The 12409-nt window shown below is 35.4% G+C and overlaps 1 protein-coding gene across 1 annotated transcript; it reads right to left on the reverse strand.

The window, feature by feature from the left end:
• Positions 1-2109: 2109 nt before the first annotated feature.
• On the reverse strand, positions 2110-7824 carry ube2c (ubiquitin-conjugating enzyme E2C). The gene is made up of 7 exons (XM_056459199.1): positions 7753-7824; positions 7117-7224; positions 4898-4925; positions 4737-4823; positions 2769-2973; positions 2402-2461; positions 2110-2277 (listed from the first exon to the last, which is right to left on the reverse strand). The coding sequence occupies exons 2-7, from the start codon at positions 7212-7214 to the stop codon at positions 2240-2242; spliced, it is 516 nt and encodes a 171-aa protein (XP_056315174.1). The 5' UTR covers positions 7215-7224; positions 7753-7824; the 3' UTR covers positions 2110-2239.
• Positions 7825-12409: the final 4585 nt, after the last annotated feature.

Here is a 12409-nt window from a genome sequence, read left to right on the forward strand (position 1 = left end):
AAAGCATTAGGCTACTACTACCAGTCTAAGTTCTGCCACCATGGCGAGTGATAAAAATGTATATCATTGCTGGAATTTTCAATTCAGGGCACCAACAGACTCCTCTGGCCAAAGCCATTTTATCACATTAACATGGTTGGGCTGTAGCGTCGCTACAAGTAGTGACGTTACTAGCTTAACTACATTTTTCAGTAGCAACGTTACTTTATAAATCAATTAGCGTTTCAATTGCGAAGCTATTTTATTAGTCAAGTAGCGCAGTAGCATCCACACAAGCTGCATGAATTTACCTATCGCGGATCATTGCGTGATGGCACCAACATTCAGAGTAGTGGGGCCAGTGTCTAGCAGATGAAAATAAAGCCATATGACAGCGAGAATGGCGATTTCTTCTTGCTGTTTTTTCTAGTGGTAAACAACAAACCTTTTGGTGCGTTACTGCCACCTCTCGCTCTAGTCGGTGGGGTCGTCAACCAATTTGGCTAACACAAGAGATTTGCTTGATGGAAAGATGACTGAGGGAGAGGTCTATATATATATATATATATATATATATATATATATATAAAATTTACTGTAGTAAAGGCTTAAGTATACTAGTGTTTACTATTAGTTCATGATAGTTACTAATGATCGTACATTATGTAGTGTAATTCATTAATGAGGAGTTGTAAATATATATATACATACATATATGTTAGCATGTTTCTTGCTAGGTGGTTGATATGAGGTTCTGAGTGGTTGCTAAGGTGTTGCTAAGGTATTGCAAGGTGGTTGCTTGGCGGTTGCTAAGGTGCTGCTAGGTCAGGCATGGACAAACTCGATCCTCGAGGGCCAGTGTCCCTGCAGAGTTTTGCTCCAACACTAATCAAACACACCTGAACACCCTAATTAGTGTCTTCAAGATCACTAGAAAGCTACAAGCAGGTGTGTTTGATTAGGGTTGGTGCAAAACTATGCAGGGACACCGGCCCTCCAGGATCAGGTTTGCCCATCCCTGTGCTAAGTTGTTCTGAGTGGTTGCTAGGCGGTTGTCAAGACGTTGCTAGGCAGTTACAAAGGTGTTCTAGGTCGTTGCTAAAGTGTTCAGTCATTGGAAGGCAGTTGATAACATAAATTAGCATGTTTCTAGAATAAACTAGCATGTTGTTAGCATGAATTTAGTATGAATTAGTGTGTTTATAGTATGCTTGTTAGTAGGTTTCTTTTATGGATCGGTGCATTGTTACAATGTCCCTTTTTTTTTTTTTTTACAAAGTCCCTTTAAGGAAAGTCATTTCACTCGGCGGCCATCTTTGAAATGCCTCTCGGTCAGTATGCTCAGGCATTCTGTTTGAATGGGGGAAACATCAAATTCTCCCAAAACTACTTGCCAAGCTCACGATTAAATTTCATATTACGAATAACCAATAAAATAAACAACAGCTGTGTCTTTAGTTTCATTTCTAAATGTTCGTATCACACAAAATCTGCATAATCTCACGTCTGGTCAGAGCACCTCCCCCGGAAAAATGTCATTTTATATCGATTGCCGATTGGCCCCTGTACTAGAAGGTGGGGCTTCATTCGCCATATTGACAGTTACACTCTTCCTCATTCAAAAGTATGCGAGTGACAGGTCTTGTGTATTCTATAGTCTTTGGTAGTTATTTTGGATTAGTGTGTTATTAGTGTTTCCAATCTAAAGCCATTAACAGTTTTTTACAATTGAAGTCTATGGGACAGTTGCTAGGGTACCATAAGTGGTTGTTAGGGTTTGGCTAGGTCATTTAAAGGTCATCAGTGATAGGCAGATTGGTAGTCTGAGTTAAATGAGCACAACCTTAAGACTATATAAAAGTCTTGCAGAAAAGTTGAGGTCATAAAGTTTGGTCCAAAGTCAATGGGACTTTTCCCAATTTCATCAGTTGGTTCAGTTTTGGGTGACCAATCATTTGTTCTGTACAGTGTAAAATGTTCGGAACATACTGAATGTATGCAACTAATAGTTACCCATCAGTTATGCACTCCCTCTATATTGTAAATATCCTAAATAAAAGAAAAAGCAAGCATTAACGCTTTATTTTTTCCCTTTTTTTATTCGCATAAAAAGGCACATTTCAATCAGGATTGTTTTCTTCAAGCAAGTTTAATACAACACAGAAATAATATACAAACAAAACCCTTAGAGAAAATTTACATTATTATAACAAGAAAAGAGACACCAATAAAACGAGGCGACAGACATTAATGCTGATGGTCAGTTCTTGTAGGTTGCGTGCAAATGAGCTTTGAAGGCTGCAACAAAATGTATTTGCAACATGTTAGTTTATTATACACAATTCAGAAACCTTAAACGAGAAATAATTCTCTAAACACACTGTAATTCAAACAAATGGTTCACTTTGACCCGATCGCTTACCTTCCTGGTCATCCCACATTTCAGCAGCTGTAGAGTTCATTGGACTATCATTGTTGGGTTCTAAAATAAAAACAACACCTCATGACTGCAAATACAAGACGATCAGTCTAGTGTAAATAACCTTATAGACCAAAAGAAGAAGACAGACATGCTGCTTTTTATTTACTCCAATAAACGTAGTTAATTAAAATCCATATTAAAAGTTTTTCACAAATCAAGACAAAGAGGGACTGCTAGTTAAAGTTAATTACATAACATTGTCAGTCAAATTAATGGAGTTCTTGTTGGGTTGTTTAATCCCAATGTTAAGGTGGTGATTGGATAAGAATTTTGAATCAATACTGCATATGTCAAAAGCACAACCTACCTCCGAGAAGACTCTGAATGGACAGTAGTATGGAGCGAACGTCATATAGCGCAGACCACTTGTCTTTCAAAATGTCTAGGCAGATGATGCCGTTCTCATCCACATTTGGGTGGAAACAAGCGGTGATGAATTTTACCCGAGGTGCGTTGTAGGGGTACCCGCTGGGAAACTCCAGAGAAAGCTTGTACCTCAAACCTTCATAGACCTAAATCGAGAAAGAAGAAGAAGAATTACAAGAAAAGAAATTGTTGATTTAAATCTACAAGCAAGTATCAGAAATAGGGTTGGGTCAATAGACGATGTCATCATCCATCGCCGATGGCTGATAGACATCATAATGCTGAGCCGGTGTCGCAATCGTCTGCCCCACCCTCATCGCAGCAGCAACCCACTGGCGAAAAATACACACTTAGGCCCTGTTTACACTAACACGATCCACATCCACACTGGCGTTTCATTTGGCATTTCTGAAAAGCCCTCCTAATCGCTGAAAACGCACATCACGTGACCACACACACACGCACTCGTCTGAGCTCCAGGCAGTCAGACGATCCCAAAGCAGTACACATCAGACAGCTTATAAAGGACGTACGGCTGGGATCGCATCTCACTATAGTTGTTAAAGTTGATATTTAATTAATCTTGTCTCTATCTAACGACTCTTAGCTAACGATCTTTTAAATCTATCATGTAACGTGTCTCAGCATCAGAACACTGCTTCAAACTTTCACTTTAATGCTTGTACTTAGTAATTTTAGCTAAACCTCAGATACTGTTGGTTCCTGTTGGTTGTGCACCTTTTTTTTCCAACCAATTTTGCTGACGCCATTATAACAACACAGATCACTCTGCCTATTCATGCCAGAGTCCTGCTGAAAAAGTGACAGGTGGTAATTTGTGTGTAACTTATCTTTATTCATTTATGATTTGGTTATTGGTAAAACAAAGATCATGCGGGTCAGGTAGTTGAAACGGTAGGCTACAAATAATTAATACATCATGAATTAATTACTCATAAATAATTAATCACCGTCCATTGCGTTGTTTCACATTAGACATCGCACGATGTCAAATTGGTCGATATCCCCCAACCCTAATCAGAATGAATTCATTTTGTGTGTAACGCCAGATTCAAACTACACAAAATCAACCCAATGTTTTCACAGTCCATCTGACATAGTGTTAGTGTTACCGTGTGTTTGATTAAGAATGTAGAAATATAAGTCATCAAATAAACACCTTGCCCGACATTACTTTTAATCAGTGTTTTTATAAATTTATTATTAAAGGGGTGGTCCACTACGATATCATATTTTAAACTTTAGTTGATGTGTAATGTAGCTGTGTGAAGATAAATAACATCTCTGAATGTAATAGACTCAAAGTTCAATGCAAAGGGACAATTGGCTTTTAGAGAGTTAGCTTAGCAAAGCCTACAGTGAACGAAGTTTGGGGACTACAAAAAATACATCCAGGTTAATGATGTCATCAACACTTCAGGTTACGGGCATATACCCTGCGCAGCGAAGGGGCATGGCTAGAGGCACCGCAAGAGTGATTGTTATTTATTTATTTATTTTTTTTACACATGAAGCATGATCACACATTGTTTTGCACCTCTTAAACACAAACAAGCCTTAAAAATACACTGGACCACCCCTTTAAACTAAATATTTATTAAGAATCATTCACTAAAAATATACATTCACTGTAAAATATAGTGAATAAACACTACGGCCATTCTAGTAAAATTCTGGTCGTTTCAGTGTAAAGGGAAAGTTCACGCAAAAGTGAAAATGACTTTCATTATGGATACCAGAAAACAACAGTTCCTTATAGTTTTGTTTCATAAACAGTAACCTACATCCTGGATGGCCCGAGGGTGAGTACATTTTCATTTTTAGGTAAACTCCTTTTAGGAAACGCATTTCCTGGCATCAGAAAAAAAAAATCCACAGCACCACCTACTGTTCCTTGAGCTCCATCTATTGTGCCGATCCATTTGAAGAGATTATCAGACTCTGGGAAAGCTGAAATACCCTTGTCTCCAGACATCTGCATGGACAAAGCACTGGGATGAACTACAGTCAGAAAGAGCAAATGGAAAAGGTGTATGTATAAGGCCTTACCATTAGCGTCATCAGCTCTTGTTGAAGCCTAAAGAAGAAATAAATAGACACTGAACATAAATGTCAAAACAAAACAAATGAAAGCAAACTTTAAACAACTGAAGGAAAGTTTTCCCCCTAGTAATTGTCAGACAACATTAATACGCAGTGCTCAGCATAGTTAAGTAGACCCCTCACAAATTTCTCTTTTAAATTCATATTTTTAATATGAAGCTTTACAATATTATATTTGTGCATATACATTAGATTAGTCAGTACTAAAGCCAAATCTGGAGCTTATCTAACAAAATAACTTAAGAAAACAGTCTAAAAACTAGTACAGCCAAATTTATGTTATAGAAAAATATTAAATTCAAATATAAAGAGGAAAAAAATTATCAAGAGAAACAAAAAAAAATAGAAAAATCGTTGAAATTTTGTAGGTTGTAATTAATTTTTGCAATATTCCACTTTAATTGCATTATCTTTCAATTTCTAAATATGTCTATATGTAACTAAAATATTATTTTAATAAACATATCGGTTTATAAAATCTGTCGTTTAAATGCACCAAAATACATTGCCTTATTGGATAAAAATATTCATTTTCAAAATGTTCTCAGATGATATGATATTGTAATTATGCTGAGCACTGAAATAAATTGACCAACTAGCGCCCTCTAGCCACAAAAGTCCAAATATTTCCCAGTGAAACACAACAGAAGGACGAACTTTCAGGTTCTTAAAAGAAAATAACACACACATTCTCTTTCTCAACTGTACTATAATGATCAGCAATATCAAATTTCCATGTGTGATGTGTCCTTTTTTGTGTGCAGTGCCCTTTACAATGCAAATGTTTTTTTTAATTCCGACTGACAGTAAAGTACATGTTCAGTGACACAAAGTTTTTATTTTTTCTTGCTTAACAAATGGGTCCATGCAACTACATTTCACCATTTATTTCTTGCTTACTGAATTTGCAATAAAGACAGAATCAAAACTCCACTCACTATCAGGAAAAATAAATCTTGCTTAAGTTATAATGCTATATTTGCTTTGTTACACAAGTCTAGTACAAAACAGTCTTTCAATAAAACACTTCCATATTAAAGAGTATTATCTAATCAAAATAAAACAATGTCTCATTTATAATGAATATCAATTTCTGAAAGAAATCCCTAGACACATGGGACAGTTCACCAAAAGAAGATTACGTTGAACACAAAAGATGATATTTTAAAGAGCTGCAGTGATTGACTTCCATAGTATGTGGCATAGTTCACCCAAAAATTTTAATATAATGTGAGCAATTCCAGCCTTATGGAGGTGACATTTGCAATAAAAACTCAAAACATAAATTCACAGATAAGTTTAGGTTAACATTATATTGAAACATCTGTTTATATTTTCCAAAACAACTAGCCACAGAGTTACGGGATCAGACAAAATATGAATCTGTAAACATTTTTTACATTTTAAAATGAGGGAAATAAACATGCGTTATGGATGTGACAACAGAAGTCTGCGAGTTTACAGTATACAACATACTTTGTAGAAAATCTGTGACTTAAACTGCACAACACAAAAGAAACAATGCTAATCAAAACGATAAGAGTCGCTCACTATAGAACAAAAATAATTGCATTTATGAGAAAAAAAAAGTGTCATTATAGATGTGACAGATGTCAAATTGCCTCTTGTGTGACTTCGGTAAGTTAAATATAATAGTTTGAAAACACTGACAGACACATTTTTAAGTATTTTTAAAAGTACTGTGAAACCCTTGCTTACGCAAAAATATGTAGAAACTCATTTTTTTCATGGCTCGGTTGACATTTGCATGGAATTGCTCGTGTTACTTACTATTTACACACCCTCAAGTAATTACTAGCCTTTGTTTTAAGTTTAACACAAAATATATTTTAAAGCAAGCTGATAACCTGTAACAACTGAAATCCATAAACACTACTAAGGAAGTTAATAACAGGGTTTTCAACTTTATTCAGAATATCTCCTTTTGTGTTCAACAGAAAAAAGAAATTCGGTTTTTTGAACAAGTGAAGGGCGAGTAAATCACAATTTTCATTTTAGGGTGAACTACCCACTTAAAAGCCCCTGAGTGTGAGTAAAATGTGAGAACATTTTCATTTTCAACCCTCCCTTTAAGAATGACCATAGCATAGACGTATAGCACACATAAAGAAGGGCTAATGTAGGAAATATCAGGATAATCAAACCTTTTACTGACGGATCCTTTAGACGCGGTTGCGCTGGTCTCGTTGCCCTTCAGGGTTGCTGTCGACGCGGCTGCGGGATCCATATTCTGAGAGGCCATCGCGTCAGATCTGCGATAATTTAACACGAGGACAAACAATAGTATATAATGAACACGTTTAACGCTGGATTACAAAAACACAACTGGGCGTCAATTAGCTTTACGTCAACCCGGCTGAATAAAATAGACAATGTAAGTTAAACAGTGATGAACTGACAGAACTTTTTAATTAAGGTTACTTAAAATTTAGTACATAAAGTAATTAGCTTCTCATATGGATATTAACTTGCTTAATACGTGAGGCCTATAACATTTACCGCATAATATAACAGTCGAAGGCAACCAAAACAAACCTAACGTTAACGTGCTTAACAATAAATAACGTCAAGCTAATATTAATAACGAACAATTCATGTGATATAAAGCGTTAACTTACATATAATCAACAACAGCAAATGAATATTCGTCAGTATCGAGTGAATAACATTTAACGCTAACATATAAATAAACTTGTACTTCAAAACAGCATCTTAATTTATACAAATCATGCCGAAACATACATTGAATTCAGTATTATTTAATACAATGTGCACATTACCGGCTGAGTGTGTGTTCAATGCGGGAGACAACACTAACCGATTTGTTCAAGAGTTTTTAAAACACATCCCGCCCCCCCTGTTTAAACTTAGCTCACCAAAAGGAATGCTCCACCTAATAACAATGTTAACCAATCAGAGGCGTAGATTACGAACAAAGCGAATGCATAGCAACCAATCAACACTGACGCTTGGCACAAAACACTTTGATTTGATTGGTTGACTGAGCCAAGTGGGCGCAGTCATAACCGTTGACTTCCGTCCGTCATTTCAGTGAGTAGTTGCTGCTAGATCAGATACGTTTGTGGCCAAAACTCTTTTTATTGGGAAATGTGTACTCGTGAATACTGTAGGGAAAGGACGCTTAAATCTTGATTTCACAACTTTAAACTAAACATGTAAAATAAATTGTATAAAGAACTGTCTCAATAATTCATTGTCTATATTGAATCTGATCCCTAATGTAATTTTTCCAAATTAGGTGGATTAAAATTTGTATTAATCTAATATAATATGATGAAAATCCCTATAAAATCGTCTCATTTTCATAGCAGAATGTTATTAGCTTGGTCCCTTATATTTAAACACAATTTTACACCTTATCCATATATTGGGAATAATAATAATAACATCTTGTATAAAAGCAAATCTCTTTTCTTCAGTGGTTTAAAAATGATTTAATTTTTGTGTCTCAACTTGTCGATGATAGTGTTTTATTTTGTAACTACTCTGAATGTTTTAGTTAAGCATGGAGTTCATGTTAGCCCAAAAGACTTTGCTATTGTTGCTGATGCAATCCCACAAAATGTTTTATGCTTTTTTTTGTTTTTAAGTTTTTCATTTCCAATTACTTGTCATTCAGTGGACCTTTGGAAAACATTTATTGGTAAACAGTGCCTTTCTTTAACTAAATCAAAATGCAATATTAAAATAAGAGCCCCTTTTCAGGAAGATTCTGTTACGGTGCCTTATGTAATGTCATATTGGAATGGTTTTGTAAATGATATTTCATGGAAGAAAGTTTGGTCATTACCCAACAATTTTTTTCCTAGCAAACAAAATAAGAGAAGTTCCCTTTAAACTGATTCATAGATGCTATCCAGACAAGTGTAATCCTAATCTTAACCTCCAACTGTTCTTTTTGCTTAGTGAATCCTGAAACTTCTGTTCATTTATTTTGGAATTGCTCTCATTCAATGACATTTTGGTGTGATGCTCTTGATTTTATAAAAGATTAAGTGAAGGCTTCAGAAGTGAAGAATTTACATATAAGAATGTTAGGCGGTTCATTCCGCTGTGGCGACCCGGATTAATAAAGGGACTAAGCCGAAAAGAAAATGAATGAATATAAGAATGTTATCTTTGGTTCCTGTGAACGTGAAAAGGAAAGTAAGGACTATTTAATAAACCTTTTTTGTTGTTGTTAGCCTAATTTCAGATTCACAAAAGCAAGTTTTGTAAGTGTAAACCTTTTTTTCTAAATTTAAAATTGAAATGAAAATGTATTTTGAGTCTATTGAGGAATCAACAAACTTTAGGGACATGCAAACAAGGACTTTGATGAAGGACTTGGCACTTGTCTTGGACTAAATAAATGAAAACCCTTAGGTTTGTTTGATTGATGACATTTGTTGTTAATGTTTTTCAATCATTCAATAAAAAATGTACAAAAAAAATAAATAATTTAAAAAAAGATACATTTGTGGCCGGAAGGTAACAAGAATTATTTGTTAAATTTTTCCATTTTATTAATGTTTACTCCTACCCCAACCCTAAACTAAAGTGTCACAGTAATATAGAAACAGTAGTTGTACCGAGTATCAGTAATGTTATTTATTAAATTACCAAAATAAATAGTATTTTTTAACGTCTACCCCAACCCTAAACCCAATCATCACAGTACTATAAAAATATTATTGTTATACAGTGTCACAAAAATGATGCTATAGTCATGTGCGTATCCGCAGCCATATCCAATCTAGGCTTTACCATTTCAGTGTGCATCTAGTGCACATTTTATATAAAGGAAACATAATTTAGCCTCACATAACATATTTATTTGGCATAACAGGTGTATTTTGGTGAATAGAAAATCTTTGTTTATTGATGAATGGTGAAAGAAAGGCATATGGTCAATAACACGTTATGGATAATAGGAATATGTTGAGTCATGATGCTTTCTGTAGAAAATACCAAATAAGTTATTCCCCTAAAAGATCTGATTAAAATATTTAGGAATATACCTTTGCTAATGGTGACCTTAGTAAAGGAACAAATAAAATATTCAATGATAACTCCCAAAACAATTGATCTTAAGATAGAAAATGTTCATTTTACAGATACAACACGCTCAAAAAATTCTTCTGTTATTATACATATCAAAAATGTGCATGACATTAGGAAAACATTTCTTTCATATCATGTTAATCCTAAATGTAAAGAAGTGCACTTTAATAATTATGAATCATATTTGTCCTTCAAAATAATTTCTAAGGTTAAAATTTTAAATTGGTGACTCAAATGTATATGCAAGTATTGTAAATTAGATATTGAAACAACTGAACACTTGTTGGTCCAATGTAAACATTTTGGCACGAAATATTAGTTAATATATTAGAATTATATTAGATATTATATATATATATATATATATATATATATATATATATATATATATATATATATTATATTAGAAAATATCTGTAAGACTTACACTTACCGGCCACTTCATTAGGTACACCTTACTAGTACCAGGTTGGACCCCCTTTTGCCTGCACAACTGCCTTAATCCTTCATACTGGAAATATTTGGTCTAGATTTACTAGATTTTGTTCCATATTGACATGATAGCATCACACAGTTGCTGCAGATTTGTTAGCTGTACATCTATGATGTGAATCTCCCATTCCACCACATCCCACAGGTGCTCTATTGGATTGAGGATCTGGTGACTGTGGTGGCCATTTCAGTACAGTGAACTCATTGTCATGTTCAAGAAACCAGTCTGAGATGATTTCGCGCTTTATGACATGTTATCCTGCTGGAAGTAGCCATCAGAAGATGGGTACACTGTGGTCATAAAGGGATGGACATGGTCAGCAACAATACTCAGGTAGGCTGTGGTGTTGACATGATGCTCAATTGGTACTAATGAGCCCAAAGTGTGGCAAGAAAATATCTCCCTACACTAATACACCACCAGCAGACTGAACCATTGATACAAGGCAGGATGGATCCATGCTTTCATGTTGTTGACGCTAAATTCTGACCTGACCATCTGAATATTGCAGCAGAAATCGACACTCATCAGACTCATCAATCCTCTATTGTCCAGTTTTGGTGAGCCTGTGTGAATTGTAGCCTCAGTTTCCTGTTCTTAGCTGACAGGAGCGGCACCCGGTGTGGTCTTCTGCTGCTGTAGCCCATCCGCCTCAAGGTTGGACGTGTTGTGTGTTCAGAGATGCTCTTCTGCAGACCTCGGTTGTAACAAGTGGTTATTTGAGTTACTGTTGCCTTTCTATCTGCTGGAACCAGTCTGGCCATTCTCCTCTGACATCAACAAGACATTTGCGCCCACAGAACTGCCGCTCACTGGATATTTTCTCTTTTTCAGACCATTCTCTGTAAACCCTAGAGATGGTTGTGCGTGAAAATCCCAGTTTTCGGTTTAAACTGCAGCAGATCGTCTTGACCATGTCTACATGCATCGAGTTGCTGCCATGTGATTGGCTAATTAGAAATTTGCATTAAAGAGTAGTTAGCATGTGTACCTAATAAAGTGGCCGGTGAGTGTATCTTCTCATGGGAAATAAGTAAGTTTGGCTTGATTCTTATGAATAAAAAGATATATAATGAGTAGTTTTGTTGATATCATTAAAATGTTATATTCATAAGAATGTTCATCATTAGAGGATTTTGCTTTCATATTTTGAGAACTTAAACTCCCCTGCTACTCAATTTTCATTCATTTTCCTTTGGCTTAGTCCCTTATTTATCAGGGGTTGCCACAGCGGAATGAACCGCCAACTATTCCAGCATATGTTTTACGCAGCAGAAGCCCTTCCAGCCGCAACCCAGTACTGGGAAATACTTAATTTTCTTTAGCATTTATTTTGTTAGTTTTTATTATTTTATTTATTTATAAATGTTGTATTATTATTATTATTATTATTATTAATGAGGATGGGAAGATTGTAAATCTACAATGATTGTTATCCGGCGCCTAGACTGCAGCTCCGCACAGGAAGTTTGACCATAGGAGAAATGGTCATGCCCAACTGAGCCTGATTTCTCTCAAGGATTTTTACCCCGTCACTTTGGTCAGTTGGTGAAGTTTGATCCTCAACACAGTCGCCACTGGCTTGCTTGGTTTGGGACTTGTGGAGCTGCGCATAGATGGGTTTGCTCCTCAGTGTTTGGACTCTCAGCAGTGAAAATTAAACCACACTGAACTGAACTTCTACTGTAAAAACTGAACTGACACAGTTTCAGTTTACTAGAACTTCTATGTTAAGCTGCTTTAACACAATCTACAATGTAAAAGCCCTATAGAAATAAACATGACTTGAATTATCTCAGTCTTTTGTGTAATTTTACAAAAGTATTCATGCTTATCTGTTATTGTTCAAGCATTTTTAATAAAAATACATTAAAAAAATT

The sequence above is a fragment of the Danio aesculapii genome, chromosome 6 (genome assembly GCF_903798145.1).
Source record: "Danio aesculapii chromosome 6, fDanAes4.1, whole genome shotgun sequence".
Lineage (NCBI taxonomy): Eukaryota > Metazoa > Chordata > Actinopteri > Cypriniformes > Danionidae > Danio > Danio aesculapii.